This window comes from Quercus robur, chromosome 8 (genome assembly GCF_932294415.1).
Source record: "Quercus robur chromosome 8, dhQueRobu3.1, whole genome shotgun sequence".
In the NCBI taxonomy this organism is placed as follows: domain Eukaryota; kingdom Viridiplantae; phylum Streptophyta; class Magnoliopsida; order Fagales; family Fagaceae; genus Quercus; species Quercus robur.
In genome coordinates this window covers 52,578,160-52,598,136 of record NC_065541.1, presented here as the reverse complement: position 1 = coordinate 52,598,136, position 19,977 = coordinate 52,578,160, and the positions used below count along the sequence as shown (strand labels likewise).

The 19,977-nt window shown below is 34.4% G+C and overlaps 2 protein-coding genes across 2 annotated transcripts; one reads left to right on the top strand and one right to left on the bottom strand.

Annotated features, from left to right (window-relative positions):
- Positions 1–695: 695 nt before the first annotated feature.
- Positions 696–10,562, top strand: LOC126696976 (NAD-dependent malic enzyme 59 kDa isoform, mitochondrial). Its single transcript, XM_050393759.1, has 19 exons — positions 696–1,126; positions 2,370–2,466; positions 2,570–2,688; positions 2,781–2,948; positions 4,682–4,810; positions 4,952–5,012; positions 5,238–5,341; positions 5,425–5,508; positions 5,637–5,743; positions 5,883–5,985; positions 6,324–6,431; positions 6,618–6,683; positions 7,572–7,644; positions 7,735–7,821; positions 8,026–8,080; positions 8,167–8,238; positions 9,366–9,428; positions 9,787–9,901; positions 10,225–10,562. The coding sequence occupies exons 1-19, from the start codon at positions 998–1,000 to the stop codon at positions 10,294–10,296; spliced, it is 1,812 nt and encodes a 603-aa protein (XP_050249716.1). The 5' UTR covers positions 696–997; the 3' UTR covers positions 10,297–10,562.
- A 2,020-nt stretch (positions 10,563–12,582) lies between these two features.
- Positions 12,583–19,594, bottom strand: LOC126696975 (elicitor-responsive protein 3-like). The gene is made up of 5 exons (XM_050393758.1): positions 19,360–19,594; positions 13,922–13,987; positions 13,566–13,692; positions 13,178–13,292; positions 12,583–12,976 (listed from the first exon to the last, which is right to left on the bottom strand). Exons 1-5 carry the CDS (start codon positions 19,424–19,426, stop codon positions 12,866–12,868), a joined length of 486 nt encoding a protein of 161 aa, XP_050249715.1. The 5' UTR covers positions 19,427–19,594; the 3' UTR covers positions 12,583–12,865.
- Between the last annotated feature and the right edge of the window lie 383 nt (positions 19,595–19,977).

Genomic DNA, 19,977 nt, shown 5'->3' with positions numbered 1-19,977 from the left:
GACATCTACTGATCTACCTTTTGATTTTGTTTTACTTATTTAATATTATTTTTTGATAAGGATTTTATTTTATTATTATTATTATTATTATTAAAACTAGTAATAAAGAGTGAGTGACTTGGGCCTTTCACATTCAATATTGCTTGGAGGTGTATGCTACATGACCCTCTTTATCTTACCTCATGCGGCATTGACAAACCACACATGTACCACGTAGTCCCCCCCCCCCCCCCCCCCCCCCAAATAAAACAAAAAAAAAAAAAAATCACGTGGCAAAATCTAATACTAGTAAAAAAAAAAAAACACACGTTCCACCGGTCCAAAAAATAGCAGATCATTACCTCACTACTGTCCTATACGAACCAGTCCGCTGTCCACGTGCTTACTTATACATATATATTTTTTAATTCCCAAAAAGCCTCCAATCAAAATACTGCCCCCCTCTTTTCGTCGGTCCATATTTATTAACCCTTTTTTATTTTTTTGTTTGCATTATTAGCCTCTAAAAAAGCACTTTATATTCGCATTTATACCCCTACCTACCCGTCCATTCTTCGGGCAGCCACAGTCCATCTCATTTCAACCATTCAGCTTCTTACTTTCGCACATTCTTTCCTTGCCCGAAATTCACGGGCAGATATAAAATTCAACATCTCCTACAACTTCAACTTCAACTGCCTCTCTCTTCTCAAACACGAGCACGACCGTAGGCGAAAACTCGTAAAATTTTTTTTTATAAAAAAAATTAAAAAAAAATCGTATTCGTATTCCTTTAAATAGAGCGTGATCTCAGAGTCAGTTAGTCAATACCAACTTCTTTTTTTGTGACCTAGCAGACAGCGTAAAATTTTCTCGGTAAAATATAGCCGAGAAACACTGAGAAAAAAACAAAGGAGCATAGGTGGACTATACTAAAGTAGACACTGTGCTCCTGATTTTTTTTTTTTTTTTTTTTCTCCTATCAGTTTCTTTTTGATTTTGGTTTTTAGTGCATAGAATGTGGAATATTGCGCGATTCGCCGCGTCGAATCTGAGCCGATCGAGGCGCTTCTCGACGGCGATTCCTGGTCCTTGTATCGTTCACAAGCGTGGTGCTGATATTCTCCACGATCCCTGGTTTAACAAGGTCATTTTTTTTTTTTGATTTTTTCAATTTTATTTTATTTTTGCTTAAATGTTACGATTTTTAAGCTTCGCTGTTTTTTCTTTGGATGAATTATTGTGAGATTGTGGTGATTTATTTATTTAAATTTTTATAAAACGAGCTTGTACATTGCTTATTGAACGTGAAAGTTGGAATTTTTTTTAAGCAAAGCAAGAGAAATACTTTAAAAAAGTGATATTTTAAGCCTTGCCTTTGAAAAAAAAAAAGAAAAAAAAGAGAGTTGATTTTTACTTGGACTAATATGGGTTTTCTATTTTTGGGGTGTGTGTTTTTAGCAACTTGCGAAGTGGGTAGTACTCATGTTGAAGGTTGAATGTCATTAGGTTTTTGTATTTCATTTTGATTGTATGGTTAATTGCTGAAATGTCAATATTTGATTGTAGATGAGAGCCTGTTGTAGTTTTTTTTTTTTTTGGTGGGTATTAAAGATTTTGCACAAATTGAGAAGATGCAGAAATTGTAGTTGAAATTTCTTGATGCACTAGAGAAGTGTTAGATGCTAAGAGCCTGTCATAGTGTCATCTCTTGGTGTTTCCAATGGAGATGTTCAGGGATCAAGTTCCGCCTCCCCCCATTGTTGTAACTATCGAATTACTAGATGGCAATAGCAGTTGATGTGCAAATCTGCACATAAATTGCTTAAAGTGGAATTAGTTGATATAGAGGGAATGGATACTTAAATTTATTTATTAAAAAAAAAAAAAAAAAATTAATGGCTTTCACCCACGCTAGGGGATACTCTGACAGGACAAGATATTAAAAGGCTTCCTAGAGTAAGCTTTTTATAACTTTGAGAGTTTGACTTGATAGTTGAGATGGGCTTATGATAAATTTAATGCTTCTAGAGTCAGCATTTGGATTCTTTTGGAAGAATGCATGAGAGCTGCTTGAGTGATAAATGTTTATGAAAGAGGTAAATATGCTGTGGGAATTTACATGGTTTGTTTGCTTTGTGTTTGCCATGTGCTCAGAATAAATTTGTTATATATATATATATATTTCATTAGGTTGTGCAAACGGAGTAAAATATGTAAATTATTTTGAAGTATTGCTAGCAGTACTGTTACTTTTTATGCATTTTGAAATTAAACAATAAAGTTTACAACTGCTCTATGTTAAAGAAATTTTTTTGAATCTTTTGTCAATGATGAGTAAGTATTGGTGGAATGTGGACTCAATCTCTATTTGTGGTTTCCAAGAGCAGGATACTGGATTCCCTTTAACTGAAAGGGATCGTCTAGGGCTTCGTGGCCTCCTCCCACCTCGCGTGATATCATTTGAGCAGCAATATGCTCGTTTCAGTAAGTTTGAGTTCTACCTCCTCACTCAACTGTAACTAAAATAAATCTATAAGGAGTTGTTTTATGGACCTTTCTGATACCTTTCTGATTTTTGAACTGTTAGTGGAGTCATATCGGTCTTTAGAGAAAAATACTCGGGGCCAATCAGATGGCATTGTTTCCTTGGCAAAATGGAGGATCTTGAATAGACTTCATGACAGGAATGAGACTTTATATTACCGAGTAAGTATGATTACAGGTTTCCAGCTAATAGAACTTAAAACATTTATTGATCCTACTGGAATTTAACATGCTTATATTGCTTTTATTTTCAGGTCCTTATTGATAACATCAAAAATTTCGCTCCAGTAATATATACTCCAACAGTAGGATTAGTATGTCAGAATTACTCAGGGTTATTTAGACGCCCACGTGGAATGTATTTCAGTGCGAAAGATAAGGGGGAGATGATGTCCATGATCTATAATTGGCCAGCTCATGAGGTATTAATTGAATCTTGTTAGATAATAACATCAAGTCAACCCCCCCCCCCCCCCCCCCTTTTCTTGCGGGTATTGAAAGTTAATCATCTTTTTCAACCTAAATTCTTAGGCTGCAATTTGTCAAAGCTGTATAAACTAATAACGTAATGTACATTGATAGTTAAGTTTCAAATATTGGGTTAGGATGCTAAATTTGTATCTAGATACCTCACTACAGATGAATTCCATAGAAAAAAAAAGAAGACGAAGAATCTGAATCTGGGATTTGTAACAGATCAGGATACCCTAGTAATAGTTAAAATAAAAAATTTGAAGAGAAAAGGAATCATAATCTAGCTGTCTCAATTATGCTTAGGTAGATCTAACTTAAGTTGTTCAAAGAATTTTTTCTTTTCTGCTTGATGCTAAGGCTTGCTATTTGATTTAGTTTTTGAAAGAAATTATTGAAATATTCTCATTGTTTATTTTAGATCTCGTTCACTGCAAGCTATAATAAATAACTTTAGCATAAGAATCATATGATACGATGCCAATTTTTGGAGCTGGTTGTTATCAACTTTAATGCCTCATCAATATAATGCTTTGTAACCTGATTTTCCTCAGATAACATATAAATTTGACACTTCATTTTCTTTTAATGTTATATATATTGCAAAATTTGGGTGTCTGAGTGGTCAGATTTGGTTTATATTTGTTGGCTGTGGAATTTTATTTATAAATATAGAGCTGCTAGACTATATATCTTACTATAAATCTGTACCTTTCTATTTTCATAAAAGCTTCCATGCCTTTGACATCACTTTTCAAAATTTATGGTATGTAAATTTCTTGTTTCATCTCTCACTACAAACTTTTCCAGTGGTAGATTTATGGCTGGATAATTTGTTGCGGTATCTTTTGCTACAAAGATTTTCACTAGTGTAATGTTAACTAGAATCTAAAATATAAGCTTTAAACAGAGTGTTGTAGTTTTTCGGTCATGACTAGGAGGTTTAAAAAAAAAAAAATTTATTTTATTTATTTATTATACTACGTTTGTTTCGTGATAAAATTTTTTATGGAAAATATTTGCAGCATTTTACGGTGTTTGTTTTGTTGTAAAATGTTGGTCAAATTTAAAACATTTTTAGTTGACCGTAAAATCCTTTGTAAGATATTGTAAAATGTGTTACCAAAAAAACTTGGTAAAACATTTTACAAAAACACATTGGCTCTTCCCCCCATCTGGTGGTTGGGAGGCATTGGTTTTAGTGGTTTGTGCTTGAAAAATTTTATGTCACACTAAACACCTGAAAATATTGACTGAAAATGTTTTCAAATGTAAAATGTTTTACATTTGAAAGCAATTTACATCCAAACAAGTGGAGCGTAAGTATAGAAAATGATTACATCCTACACTTCGCACTTTGCAGCTTGTGGTTTAGGTTATTTTATTTTATTTTTATATCTAGAAGGACCAAAGGGTGTGCAACCCAATTACATAGGAGTATGCAAAAGGCACCACAAGAAACCCCCACCCCACCAAAAAGAAAATACAGGATAAAATAAACTTTAAATGTGATTCTGGAATTCAGAGCATCAACAAATTCTAAAAATGAACCTGGATATCCAAAAGGACGAGTTAGAACAAAATTAGTTATGGGCATGCGATAGCCCTTTTTGGTTTCAGCTTATGATTAGATTTACAAATGTGCTTGTGATATTGTGTGTTCATATTCCCTTTTGTGTTGCAGGTAGACATGATAGTCCTGACAGATGGCAGTCGTATCCTTGGCTTAGGTGACCTTGGAGTTCAGGGAATTGGAATTCCTATTGGAAAACTTGATATGTATGTTGCTGCTGCTGGTATCAACCCACAGAGAGTATGCTCTACTATCTCTCTCTGAGTGTGTGTGTGTGTGTATACATATGCAAGCTAGGCATGTGGATGCCTTTTACACCTTTTTGTAAAATTGGTAAGTGTGCTATTACTTGTTTATTCAATCTATGTTCATCTCTGGCAGATACTCCCGGTTATGCTTGACGTTGGTACTAATAATCAAAAGCTACTTGAAGATCCTCTTTGTGAGTAACAATATATATATTAACTTTTTTCTTTGCCTTACTAAAATTCATGACTTGACTACTTAGAATTGAGTCATCAGAACCAGTTGTATGTTGCTTAGTTAGTTCCTGCCTTGCTATGCCATCGATCATCTTCTCATCTTCGCAATATGTAAAATGCTTGTGAACGAATTCATTCTAGTAAATATCATGTGGACATCATTTCACATGATTTTAGTTTGACAGATTTAGGACTTAGACAACCTAGGTTGGAAGGAGAAGAGTATCTTTCAATTGTTGATGAATTCATGGAAGCTGTTTTCACACGTTGGCCCAAGGCTATTGTACAGGTTTTGTATCTTTTAGAATTATAAATTTCAATAAATGTTTAGTTTCTACCAGTTTTGACTTGATGGTTGTTCTAATTTATCAGTTTGAGGACTTTCAAATGAAGTGGGCTTTTGAAACTCTGCAACGGTATCGTAAAAGGTTTTGCATGTTTAATGATGACATACAGGTGAGTAGTTGGTGGTGTCCTGTTATCTACATGGATTTAAAGGAGCATGTAATGTAATTTAGAGTACTCTGGGAATATTAAGGGTACCTTATTTATTACAATATTTGTGCTGACTTGATGTTCTATAGGGGACTGCTGGTGTTGCACTTGCAGGACTTTTAGGATCTGTGAGAGCCCAAGGTCAACCATTGTCTGATTTTGTGCACCAAAAGATAGTTGTGGTTGGAGCTGGGAGGTACTTTGCATAACTACCTTTAATGAGCTCTATATTTGGCTTAAAATTATCATTGTATTATATACATGTGCTTGTTCTCACTTCATCCTGCCTCATAATTCTATATATATTTTTTCCCTTTTTTTCTTCTGGCTTTCAGTGCAGGGCTAGGTGTTCTTAACATGGCTGCACAAGCTGTTTCTAGAATGTCAGGAAACGGCGAAGCAGCAGTAAAAAAACAGTTTTTCCTACTTGATAAAGATGTATAGTTCTATACTTTTTACAACAATCTATGCATCTTGCTTGTAATATTTCATAGCCATGACTTCGCTGATTAAAATATGCTATTGGGGGCACATGGTCAATTATATTACCTACAAATTCATGTAAAAACTAATAATGATATTATAGTATTTCTTCCTGAATTAATTCTGAATCATATATAATTTTTTCCCTAAATGTTCCCTCAAAATAAAGAGAAGGAAGTAGAAAGAAAGTCATGGCTACGAATGATGGCCATATACTGCTTGACCTAGATGTGTCATGAGGTCATCTATTGGAATTTTTCTTTTATGTTTGAAAACAAAATGCTTGTATGCAGGGCCTCGTCACAAAAGAGAGGAAGGAACTTGATCCTTCAGCAGCACCATTTGCTAAAGACCCTAGAGAGATTGAGGGACTTAGGGAGGGAGCTGGCCTAGTTGAAGTGGTAAATCTTACAGAACTGCTTAGGCTTCTCTGTGTAAAAGTGTTGATTATGTATGCTATTAGTTGAGGGATCTTGATACAAGAGAGTTGAACCACACTTTGCTTTAGCATAATTATATTTTCTTCTAAAGTCGTACATACTCTTTCAAACTATAACTGTAAATGCTGAGAGGTTTATGCTTTTCAGGTTAAAAAGGTCAAGCCCCATGTGCTTCTTGGTTTGTCTGGAGTTGGTGGTGTCTTCAATGAGGAGGTAAAAACCTTTATTTCATTTAATCATTTCTGGTCAAGTAGAGGACCAAATTGAACTAATGAAGGTGACTAAGTTGAGTTAGAAATGTTTGTTGTTCTTACAGCCCGTGTTCTGTACTGTATAGTATTAGCAAACAATACAGGATGGTGTATGGAGTGCCTCATATCATTCATTCTTGGTGCATTAACTATGCATTTTGAGGAAATAAGTATCAGATTTATTCATTTGTCTACCACAGAAATATATTCTATTAAATTTTCTACACTAGTGGTCTTAACACCTCTCCCCACCCCTCAACCCCCCCCCCCCCCCCCACAATCCCCAAAAAAAAAGTTTTTTTTTTTTTTTTTTTTTTTTTTTTTTTTTTTTTTTTTTTTTTTTTTTTTTTTCTCCCTGTTAATCAAAGTTGTTTTAGGTTTCTAAGGCGTTGAGCTTTGATAATTCAATCTACTTGTTAATTAGCCAACAATTGATTGGTTTTGTTTGATGAAATTAACATTTGTGAAATTCATCGCCTTCCTTTAGTTGTTGTTTAGAGAATGTCATTTTCATTTCGTATCTAGGTTATTGCCTTTTTTTTTTTTTATAAATTATTTTTATAATTTTTAAAACTGTAATTCAGTGTCTTACTGGTAAATATGTGCTAAGGTAAGGAGAGACTGATTCACTAGTGGAGGGAGGGGGGCGTTGCTTTTAAAATTTTTCCTCTTTAAAATTTTTATAAAAATATATAAAATTTTACTAACCCCCCCCTCCCCTTTAAAAAAATTCTGGCTCTGTTAGTGGACTGATTGATTGAGCCCTAAAAATCTTCTCTCTCCATTCTTATCTTCTCCTTTCTACTCTCCTAACCCTAATCTTTCATTTTTTTTTTTACAACTCAACTAGGTGCTTAAGGCAATGCGAGAATCTGATTCAAGTAAACCTGCCATTTTTGCTATGTCAAATCCCACCATGAATGGTTTGCTTCTATGACTTTCATCATGCAATTACATTTTCCTCATGGCAACTGAGTTTCACTTATATGTTCTCTTTGCATATTCCTTGACAGCTGAATGCACTGCTGCTGATGCTTTTAGGCATGCTGGAGAAAATATAGTCTTTGCAAGTGGCAGCCCTTTTGAAAATGTTGATCTAGGTATCTCCCCTTCTTATTGATGTTTATCTTGTTTGCAAGGTTTTTCGCACCATACAGTTGAGGCAATGTGTTCCAACTATTTATATTGGAGTCATTGCAAACTAAAGTATGGTATATAATTCTGCTCTCTCTCTCTCTCTCTCTCTCTCTCTCTCTGATTTGTTTGAATATTATGACCTTCAAAAATCACAAACTTGTTCACAGGGAATGGAAAAGTAGGCCATGTAAATCAAGCGAATAACATGTACCTGTTTCCTGGGTTAGTTTCTTTCCTTGGCCAATTTTTTCTTAATAACCATGCTTATATATCCAATTGATCTAAAGGTTTTGTTTCCCGTAATTCAGGATTGGTTTGGGAACTCTTCTCTCAGGTGCCCGGTTTATAACAGATGGAATGTTGCAAGCAGCTGCTGAATGGTATGAAATGTCTTCGTTGCTCAAACCTAAAATTTCTTACATTTTACACTGGAGAACCAGAATTTACATTGAAGAAGGCCTTAATTATTCAATTTCTATAGCCTCTAAGTGCTTATGATTGATCTTAGTTTGCAGTTCTGATCTTATTGCAGAGAACTATATTGCTTGGAATTTGTGTACATTTTTGAATTTAAATATTTGGTTGGGTCTGTGCTTTTAGTCAAGAGATCTATGTATTCATTTGTAATTTTATTAGCAAATCTTTTAGGTGTTAGTTCTGCATTCCTTGCCAATTATTGTGTATTGTCATCTTTTTAATTATATTATATGTTATGTTTGCCTCATGGTTGTTCACAATGAGATTGCATGTTCCAAAATTGTGGTAGAGATTGTTGAAAATATCTTGACAAATTCTCTTCACCTATTTTCAGAGTTTCAAGAAAGTCTCTTGTAGTCAAGTCCAGTTCAGCTTATTAATAGTTTTGTTAGTTGTATGAATTTGATGAATTGACTATATCAATATAACTCTTATCAAGCATGGAATTCAATGTACGAGATATATATTGTACATTCTTGCCACATTTGGCTTTTTTTTCTTGTTCCATCCTTGTTATACTTTCCATCTTCTTAGTTTTGGCATGGCATATGGTAAGAATTTATGCCAGTCTAGGGTGGTTTGTAATGTTTTATATTCCTAGGAGAAAAAGTTCTTGTGCTTCTTATGATACAAACAGAAATGCAATGTACAGTTGCATTTTCTATATCACATGTTAGTAAATTAACATGATACATCATGGGGTTCAGTGATAGCCTAGAGATAATGACATCCTTTGTGGTGTTCCATGTATGTCATTCGAACCCCACCTCCCTCCTCCCCCACTATCTACCTATCAAAAAATAACACAATATATCACATTCATTAATTGACTAGCTCCATGTATTAGGTTGAAAATTTGCATTTCAATACATCACATTCATCAATTAACTAGCTTCATAAATTAAATTGAAATTTTGCACCCTTTTTTTTTTTTTTTTTAATTAAATTTTTTTTTCCTCTTCTGATAAAATGTGGTGTGAAGTTCTGTTTGTTTGCCATAAATTTTGCTAACGTGATGATAAATGTACAGCCTCGCTTCTTACATGACCGATGAAGACATTCAAAATGGAATCTTGTATCCATCTATCAATAGGTATTATCCTTGTCTCTTTCTGGTATTAAACGTGTTTCATTTGCCATCTTTTCTTGTTTTTTTCTCCCGATATTCTTTTAACAACCAAAAGAATTACCTATCAGGGAAAAAAAACCCTAAAGGAGAATTAATGTTCAATTTTTCATAGATGTGTTAAGGTACTATTTTATTATTTCTAACTGCATATAGCTAATTTTTGGTGTATGTAACTATGTGTATATATAACAGCCAGGATCTGAGCACTCAACATCACTAGGAAAATATCCATAAAAAATCCAAATTAATGGGAATAATAGTTTACAGCATATGTATGCAGTGATGGAATGACCTTTAACCACTGCTATTTTTCATCATGCAGCATTCGAAATATCACGGCAGAGGTTGGAGCTGCTGTTCTGCGTGCAGCCGTTGCAGAAGAGCTGGCAGAAGGACACTGTGATGTAGGGCCTAAAGAGCTCAAGAACATGTCCAAAGTAAGTGCATTTGCAACTTACTGTCCTACTGGAAACTGCACATTTTGTTAAAGCAGCAATTGAATGATATATACATGTTCAACTTTTTAAGAAGATAATCAATATAACATTGTCACAATAATCTTTGAAGTAACCTTAACATAATTAAAATATAAAGAAAAGACTCTATATATTAATATCTTGTCTGCATAAAAATTTCAGCTCTGAAATCAATAAAAATATTGAGGTATTTTTTTTTAGGGAGACACCAAGGGTGATGCTGTCATTATTAGTTTTTCTTGAATCTGTAGATTTATTTTGGTTTATTATTATTTTTTGAACAGGAGATGACAGTGGAATATGTCCGAAGCAATATGTGGTTCCCTGTTTACAGTCCTCTTGTTCATGAGAAATAAGGGTCCTCTCCTTATGTGACTGTTAGAGGGTGTTCCTGCATCGTACATCTCAAAGTCTGCAGCCAAACATTGTATCTGGGTTTTTTTTTTTTTTCCTGAAATCATATTTACAAGCTTTAGAGAAATAGAAGGGAAAAGGATGGAAACAGGAATGAAACCCCTCACAATACTGAGAACCCCATTAGCTTGATTTTTGTATGCAGTAACATAACTTAAATGTGTATAACTTCTTTGTTCTATTTAGGAGATATTGTTACAAAACATCATTTGTTTTTTTGGCTTGGCGGGTGATTTTATGAAATGATGCTATATGCATTCCTAACAACACTACGTGGTTAGGAGAATGAGTTTCAAATATACCATCCTACTTTCTGCTAGTACAAATATCGCAAGCCAGTACAAGGCCTAGTCGGGTGGATTTGGGTTGGTGTAAGGATTTGAAAGCCTTCAGCTTTGCCAATCAAACTAATGTTGGGCACTGTCTCTCAGTGGTCTGATAGAACCTCCTGGTCGCTAAATTGCTCTGGTTCATTGACCATAGTACACCGTGCTCTTTTCTCCTACAATGAAAGGAATTCGGACCTGTCTGATTTGATATGCCACACCAATTAGGAACCGGCCATGTTCGGAAATTTGAACAAATTATAAAACAAAGATGCCAAAAAGAAGTGATGTTCATCTGAACTAAAACACGTAAAAGATGCTGAGTCAGGCCTTTTGTTTTTGCTGCCAAGTAATTTTGAGAAAGTAAGAAGATAGGTCCCGCACTTGAGCTTGAAGCTCTGGGTAGGGATAAGTTGTTATCGAAGGCAATCACAGTCTCTCATGCTACTTTTTAATAGTCATTTTGAAGCATCCTCTCTCCTACAACGTTGGGTAGATTAATGGTATTTCTTAAAGTTTAAAACTTAAAAGCCTTATTCTTCATGAGCTTCTCGGAAGTCTTTTTGACTTTGACAGTACGTGATAAAGTGATGGTGTTTGCACAACTTCCTGCCACATTATTTACTACAAGAATCAATCTTGTAGATTGCTCCATGTGGCATTGTTGGATATGTAAGTGGCTAGTGAAATTTGGTCTTCAACTTTTGGTTAAGGTAATCTTGTTGTGGACATTGGCCGAGTGACTTTCCAAGTGATTTTACGAATTTTACTGCAATATGGGCTCGTGGATTGTAGTCAAGGATTTCTCTTGCCATCGCTTCTTGCCACTATACAGGATCATCCTGCATGGACAGCATATGGACAACCTCGACAGTTTTGTTGAATTTGGCTATATTCAATGCGTTCATGCATCTTTCTTTTGTACCTGATTTTATTTTTTCGGTCATGGGTCTCAATTATCTTCACGCATCTTGCTAGTAGCCTCTGACGTATTGGCCCATTGTGCTCTTCATTGAAATCATTGGCCCTTTGGGCTTATTCAAGTGCATTGGGCCTTTAAGCAACACCAACCATTGTCCTATTCAGCCCACCAGTTTATTTTTGACTGTTAGACCAAAGTTGACACTTCTTCTTTCATGTAAATTCTAAGTTTGGGGTTAATTGAGCCACCCAAATCATTGACCCTTCTCTCTTTGGGTTCAACATCTACGACATCATCTCATTCACATGCTTTATCACAACGTCTTGTTTGCCAAAGGTCCTCAAGCCTTTAGTGTAACCATCCTCATGCTAGCAACTCCTCATTGGTTCATTAATGTAGCATTCTTTAGGCCTTCTTCTAGCAGTCTTTTATCCTCATTGTTCGTTGTCATCATCAGCAATTCGCACGGTCTATTTATAGTCATCTTTATGGTCATCTTCAAGTGTCTTCAAGGCTTCTTTATAAAGTAAGTTACATTCCAACCTTAAGGTTCTGAGCCTCCACCTTGAGTTTGAGGAGAGTGTGTAGGCCCAAGAGGTCCAATTCTATTGTAAGCTCATGTATGCCTAACCCTAACTTTCTCTCCCTATATAAACCCTACTAAGGGTTCATTGTAATTGAGTGAATTGAAATTATAGTAAAGATGCAACTATCATGGTTTTCTCTCTGTAACCTAATCTGTAGGACAAATCACGAAAATCCTGTGTTCTCTCTATACTCTCTTTCTCCACACTCATAAAATCTAACAATATTCTATTCAAGTTATTGAAACTAAAAGTTAAAATCTAAATACTTCTATTGTTAAGTACCTCTATTTAAACTAATCATTTAAAAAATTTGAAGTATGATATAGCACGAGACAATGAAACATAATTTCCAAGGGCCTTTTATTTTTTTAATTTTTAGAATCCAATTTCAAGGACTTAAAAATTTCTTTTCTTGGTCATTCAAGTACATTAGGTAATTGGTGAACAACTAATTTAAAACAGAAAGTACTTGTGGACCAGCAAAGTGCAAGGTCAATCTTCATAAGATGATTTTTTTCCATACAAACCAATGGTTCAACTAACAACTCGAAGCATAACCAGGTATGGCACAATGACGCAACGCAAAGGAATTTCTGAAGATTTTTCCAACATCTGTGACTGATAAACAAATCTCACACTGTAAACATAAGGTAGTATGAATCAGTAAAGCTGAAGCTCAATCCTGGTAAGATGATTGTTCCCGTCCACCATACCTTTCCTCCTCGGAGGATTCTTTCCATCCACCATAGTTCTGCTCCTCTTCACAGCACTCCCGACTACTACTTCTCTGCAACAAGGAATGGAGGTATGAGTCTTGGGCACTAACAATGTAAGTGTGAGATTGCAGTTATCCAAAGCGCAAGAATGAAATAATTATTTTTTAATACATCAAGTTTAGATAATATTGCTCCTATTGCTTCAAGAAAGCAAGAGCTAAAATTAAACAAATGACTGATAATAAAATCATAGAGATACAATAAAGGGTTACCTCTGGAGTGAAAGTCAGGCCAACTCTAATTTCTCCACAATATTCCCCATCCTTGACAACACTGTATGCAGTTGGTGGGAGACTTCCTTCAGTGAACAGTGGATCTAAAGGAACGCTGCAGGGTAATAAAGCAATAAAATTAAGCAACTCTGAATGTTTGACATAAGTCTATGAGGTCAAGCATATTTGCAAATTAATGCAGTTTAGAAGTTGAGTGGAAAAGATTATTGAGTCTAAGGCGTTTGTAATTCCATCAGTCTTAAAATGGTTGTAGGGGAAGACTAATTTCTTGGATTTTGTTAACGAGTTACTAAGAGTAGTACAAGTTAACATGTGTTCAATGTTTTATATACTTATATGTGTACACGTTGAAAGAATGATAACTCACGTTGCTTCTCCAACAAAATCATCCTTAGTGAAAGTATCTTTGTCCATTATCTTCAGATTGAGTTCTGAAGCACCATCACTGACTGTGAAAACGAAGCTCTCATTCCATTGTGGTTCAGATCCTTGACCTGCATGCATGTACCATTTATTAGTTGCAAAAGATACAAGATACATAAGATTTTCTTGAAGACAAAATGGTAAATAACCTACTCGAACATAATGCATGTTGAAAGTGCACCAATGAAGTTACAGATAATTGCTTTACTTTGGACAGAATTACTGAGTTTACCATATGTCATATATTAAGCCCAAAAATGTAATCTAATAATGCAGCATAAAAGATGGCCAGAAATGTACCTGATGCTACACTACTTCTCTGTTCCTGTGTCCGGCAAGTGAGAATGAGATAGGGATCCATCTTGGCTGCTCATTAACGCTCAATCTGTTAGGTTCTAAATATTTAGGATTGAATGCTTAGATTTCTAATTTTATTTATGTTAGCAAACCAAGATTAAAACATATCTAGATTAAGTGTTAGGCATTCTCATGTTGATTCAAGTCAAGATTAAAAAACATGTAAGCACGCAAACTATTGGGCCACGCACATCTTGATGGTCAGAAATTGAAAAATTAATAATTATAAACCAATTTAAGTATCAAATATATTAAAAAATTAAATGACACATTATGGTTTGACCTTGGTTAAATCTTGGTCCGACTTCAAAAATCTTGAACCTCTCCCTTTTTCGGTTTATTAAATTGTCTGGGTTTTAAAACCATGATAAAAATAGCTTATTTTTCAAAACAGCACAATTGCAATATATTAGGATCTAGGTTTTAATTGGCAAATTCATATGCCAAAATGTGCATTAATGAGGGTTGTATGCATAGTAAATTGGTTGAAGTATGTAATGAATTGACAGTTTCTTAAAGACTGCGAGTTCTTGAAGATCCACTTTAGCAACTGCAGGGACTCGCTTGAGTGATCATTTAAGTTAGGCAAAAACTTTGTTCGACCCTCTCTTGACCCTTGCTCAATCAAGTTTACAGAATTTAGATTCCGACGTTTCAAACATTGTAACCTGACCTACTTATATATACTCTTCCACGCACAATTTTTATGAGAGGCAGTTGTTCTAAAACCATTGAGAGAGCCTTAATTGCTTTGAGCCTAAACTGTTTGAAAACCTCTCCCTTGACCTCCTCTTTGTGAGTTTCATTCAAACCACAAAATTCTTAAATTTCTACCGATGAGTTCATTGGTTACCAGAGTTCTAGATTCATGAAGATGTGTTTGTTTGTAGAGGAAATTCTATAGAAGAATGCTGGAGTTCTAGAGCCACTATAGTGGGAGGCAAGAATGTCATTTGTTGGGTTATAACTTATAAGTGAAGTCTATTTACAAAGGTTTTCAAATATTGGTTGATTCTATCAACGGTTTCTCCTCTAGTAGAAATCTCATGTGGGATTCGTTAGCCACAAAGTGGTTTTTCTTTTGAAGAGTTCTTCGAAGGTTTTCCATTTTGTTATCAAAATCCGTGTTCTAGTTTATCTTAATTTTTTATTTCTTTGGATTGTGGTAAGTATACTATGGTTGTGTCAATTGTTAAGTTGTTAATTAATAAATTCGTTACTTTGTTAATTGTGGTCAATCTATATTCTTAACAATTGCATGGCTTTAATCTGTGTTTGATTGCTTCATCTTCTCTTGAATCATGAGCTATGTCAGTAGTGAAGTGAGGAAAGTTTTTGGCTAAATTATAAAGTACACCTTCTAATTTTGACTTGTATTTAATTCAATAATTTATATTTCTTCTTTTTAAATGTATATTTTAAATTTTCATCTTTTAACTTAGTCTTGTAATAATGTAAGAAAAATCATAAGCTAATCTAACTTTATAATCATTAAGTGATAATTGAATGTCACTTCATATAGAATGGTGACAAAGAATATATATGCGACAGACCTAAACTAGCATATTAAGGATCTATAGCTGACCCCAAAATTTTGATACTAACGTTTGGTTGTTGCAGTTATATACTTATGTAATGTCATTATTTACAATTATATTTTATGTTAGCTTTATTTTATGACAAAAAGTGTTGTAATTACATTAATTGTGTTTTTTGTATTTTGTGAGATTTTATTGTATTGGGTTTAGTATTAAGTTAGTGAAGAATCAAGCATGCAATGAAGATCAGTGTAATCTCATGACTAACTCACAAGAAGCTCACGAGTAAAGGTTCTCGCGAAAAGGTCACGTGAGAAGCACATGCTGGAAGCTGAAGAATGAATTGTTAGGTTGTATTTTGCGAGTACTTCGTGAGACAGGCCATCTTGCGAAGTACCCGCGAAATTCTCTGTTTGGAGGATTTTAAATGTGACTTTTTTACTCTTTACCCATACTATATATATATATACATTTATTACCTACAAAAGTAAGGAGAGACCATTTAGAGAGAAAACCCTAAATAGGTTTCTACAACACAATACACCCATCTTTTAGAGAGAGAGCTACTCATCCTTTAGTGAGAAATTCTTGTAGTCTCTTCTCCTTTCCCTCTCCTATTGTTATATCTTGAGAGGAGGTTTGCACCCAAACACAACCCATACCTATTCAAAGTGTAGAGAGTGTTTTGGAGTTTGGGAAACTTCGGGATTTGCCAAGAGAAGCTGGTGAGGCTTGGCGGATGCAATCGGGTGGTATTGCGGGATCCGGAAAGCTAGTGAAGACAAGACTTTGAGAAGTCCGTTGTTAGTAGGAGCTTGGAGGACTCAAGTACATTGGGTAGACTAGGTTTGGAGGGTTTTTTGTTATTCATGTACTCCAACTTATTCACTAATGGATCGATTTCGACTTGGAGGTTCATGGAGTGGGTTTTCGTTGAGTTTTTCTGTTTTCTCTTAGATAACACGTTTTGGTGTTATTTTGTGTTTGCATCTCTCTTCCCTTACTCTTTGTACTTTAGATTTTTTTTTTTTTTTTATCGTTCATGTTTATGCACTAGAGTAGTCCTGGTTTATTGCGCTTCATTTACTCTTGTTCCGCACTTAGATAAGTTAGAGTAAAAGTAATTAATCCAATTTTTAAAATTGAGGTTCTAAACAAGTATTAGTGTTTCACACTAATTTGAGCTTTCAACTTATGTATCTATTTATATAATAATACCACAATGCAAACTCAATAAAGAATTAAGCTAATTTATTCTAATTTTGTATCAAGTATTCTGAATTAGATTTCAAATTCACTCTAACTTTGTGCTAAGTGTCTGTACTATTTAAAACTACTTTTAGCCCATTTAAACCTATTTCAAACCATATAATTACTTTTAACCCATTTGAAACTAATCCACACTCTTTTACCAAAACTTATTGTAGGGACACGATTCTCAAGCGGCCCAACGATGACGTTGGGCTCGCGCGTGATGGATCCCTCACAATAAAATTTGTAGAGAATGGGTGTGAAAGGCTGGCGTTGGGTCACGGGGCGTTAGTACGGGCCGGACCTTAGATAAACCTAGACTAGAAGAGGTTTTATCCCGGATATCCAAGCCCGATAGCTTTATAACTTGAGGGATTGGGCTCCTCAGATCATATCCGAGGAGCACTAGTGTTTTTCTCCGGTTGCCCGTCGATGGGTTTTCCAAGGTGGAGTACATATATTGTCCAGGCATTCTCATTCCTCGAATTATTTTTTAGGAAGTGAGATGGGGGCCCCTCACTTTGTTACCTTGCGTTTTCTTTTATACTAGCCTACGTTCATTATCCCCTGTCCACGTGTAGGGTCGACTTTTCCAGGACAGAGATTTGTCCCATCAGTCTCATCCCGAAATTGTGGGAGATGGTCCATAAAGCCTAGGAATCCGGCTCTGTTAGGTGCGGTGTCATGTCAATGAAGGGTATTAAGGACCATTTCCCTGAGATATTTTCTGATCTTTTAAGTTTGCTTGTATTCCACTTTCGTCAATGGGATTCTGTGTCCTCCGAGGACTGAGCGGTTCTCGGACGTATCTTTGGGCCACATCGGGCTCACTATTTTTGGGCTTGGGCCCTGGCCTCCTCTAGTTTGGGGCCTGTGGACTCCCTATAAGCGAGCGAGCCGGACCCATAAACTATTGGACCCCACACTTATCATATACTGATTTAACTCAAGTATAAATTTCAATGAAAAACTTACAATGTTTCATAAACAAGTTAGCTCTTTCAGTAGACTATCATAATGACAAAAATTTTAAGTTATTTGAAAAGTATAATAAATATTGACAAAATTCATTTTATCAAAATAGCAAAAATTACATTCAGAAGTAAAACTAAATATATAAATAGGTCAACAACAATCTTCTTTTTTCTTCTTATTAAAATATAATGAATGAACCTTTTGCATGCTCTATTAAATAACCTCCTTGCTAAGTATTTTTAAGAGTTGACAAAAATTAAAAACGAACATTAGTATTAGTATTATTAAACCAAGGTGAAAATGCTTCAAATATATTTAATTGTGGTTATTATTAATTTCTTGCATAAATATTTAGGATTATATGCTATTTTTTTTTTTCTAATTGCATCCACAAAATTTGAACAAACCTCAATCTGACATTATTTGAAACTTGTATTTGATCTTTCAAATCCATCATAGAAATGGAGCATGTAAGAAGTATATAAATACAATATGCTTGTGAAAATAGCATTATTTTTGAAATAGTGGTTTAAGTGTATAATTCAAACCGTTAAGTCCTCATATTAATGACATAATATGAATTATAATGAAATATATAATCCTAAATAATGCATATTATTATTTTTGAAAGAGAACTTAAGAAATAAAATACAACTAAAAAATAAAATTAGTTTTCAAACTAGAGTTGTGATATGCACATTCGTTACAGGTAATAAAGAAGGGTTTTACTAATGATATAGTATATTAAAGGTTCTCAAAATGCTATCCCTGAATTCCTGCAGTACAACAATGGAAACTAAAAGCTATGTAAAGACAAACAACCTACTTCCCATGTTCCAAATCCAGAGAGGCAACCAGTAAAACACGAGTATCTCTCGCTTGCTTCCTCTATTGAAACCTCCAACTATTTTACAACTCTTTGTAACATTCCTAACATAGTTTCTCAAATGTTTTAACCACCTCCTATATGCTCTTAGAACATTTATTAATAAATCATTTTAGGAATTAAAAAAAAAAAAAAGAAAATGAAAAATTGTATACATTAAAGCTCCATTTGGAATTCATAAAGAAATGAAATGAAATGATTATAATGGATTGAATAAAAATAAATATTTTGATATATATTTTTTTAATTTTCTATTAAAAATTTTCTATGAATAGATAATTAATAAATCCAGGACATAAATATTACAGGGACGGAATAAAGAAATATAATATAATAAAGTAAGGCAGCTCCGAGAATATCAGATTTATCCATAAAAAGAAAAAGAAAGTCTCGGTCAGAGTAGAAGTTTCTCCAAATAAGAATGGAGCAAAAGATCTAGATTAAGATCAACCCACTTAACCCAAAAGATAAAAATATACAAATCAGCCGCCATATTATGATTGTCTAGAATTTGATTTAAAGCAAAGGCAGTATCAGATAACAATCGGATAGAAAACAAAGATAACAACAAGAAAGAATGTAAAACATATGCATCATTCAGATCAATCCACAGCTATATATTCTGAAACACCAGAAAGCAATTCTGTATATCATTTCTCATGTACCCACTAAAGATATAGCAATCAGCAATGATTATATATATAAAAAGAGAGAGAAAGAGAGAGGTTTACAGAGAAACTCGGTGTTTTCGAGATCTTTGGCGCTGACGAGAAGAACTTCAAGCGTTCCTTGAGGCATCTTTGGAGAGAAAGAGCACAAGTAGTAGTGAGATTGTGAGAATTAGAGTTCAAAGCTTCAAATCTCTCAGTGTGTTTGTGATTTGATATTTTCTTTCTACACGTTGACACGACTGTCCGAGGAATCTAAAAGCCGGCTTATCAGGTTGTGGGCAGTATCGGTCAGTACTTACCTCGTTGGTCACAACTCACAATCACATGCTTTCTAATTAATGCCAACTCATGCACGTGCGCCTATTGTTTTTAATTTTTCCTTTAACTTTTTTTTGAGAACATTTTTCCTTTAATTTTAAGATAAACCTTAATTATTAATAAGGTATTAAGGGAAAGTCTATTTATACCAAGAGTTTTACCGATTTTTTTAATACCATCTGTGTTTTTGCATGTGAGAATACAAGTTACAATGGCTATGCAAAAAATAAGTTTTTAAAAATTGAAATTTTATTTTTAAAAAATTGTTAGAAATACATACATTGATTTGCTGCTAACCTTGCATAGTTCAAAACGAAACCATTTCCTGAACCCTCAAGCACTTCGGGTTCTCTTTGAAAA

What these genes read in the sequence shown, in the direction of transcription:
- LOC126696975 (XM_050393758.1), bottom strand. Translation starts at nt 19,426, where the DNA reads ATGCCTCAAGGAACGCTTGAAGTTCTTCTCGTCAGCGCCAAAGATCTC. An exon ending in GAGAAGTAGTGTAGCATCAG is followed by an intron (nt 13,693 to 13,921) that starts GTACATTTCTGG and finishes ACATGCATGCAG; the next exon opens with GTCAAGGATCTGAACCACAA. An exon ending in GATTTTGTTGGAGAAGCAAC is followed by an intron (nt 13,293 to 13,565) that starts GTGAGTTATCAT and finishes ATTACCCTGCAG; the next exon opens with CGTTCCTTTAGATCCACTGT.
- LOC126696976 (XM_050393759.1), top strand. Translation starts at nt 998, where the DNA reads ATGTGGAATATTGCGCGATTCGCCGCGTCGAATCTGAGCCGATCGAGG. An exon ending in TTTTCCTACTTGATAAAGAT is followed by an intron (nt 5,986 to 6,323) that starts GTATAGTTCTAT and finishes GCTTGTATGCAG; the next exon opens with GGCCTCGTCACAAAAGAGAG. An exon ending in AACATGTACCTGTTTCCTGG is followed by an intron (nt 8,081 to 8,166) that starts GTTAGTTTCTTT and finishes CCCGTAATTCAG; the next exon opens with GATTGGTTTGGGAACTCTTC.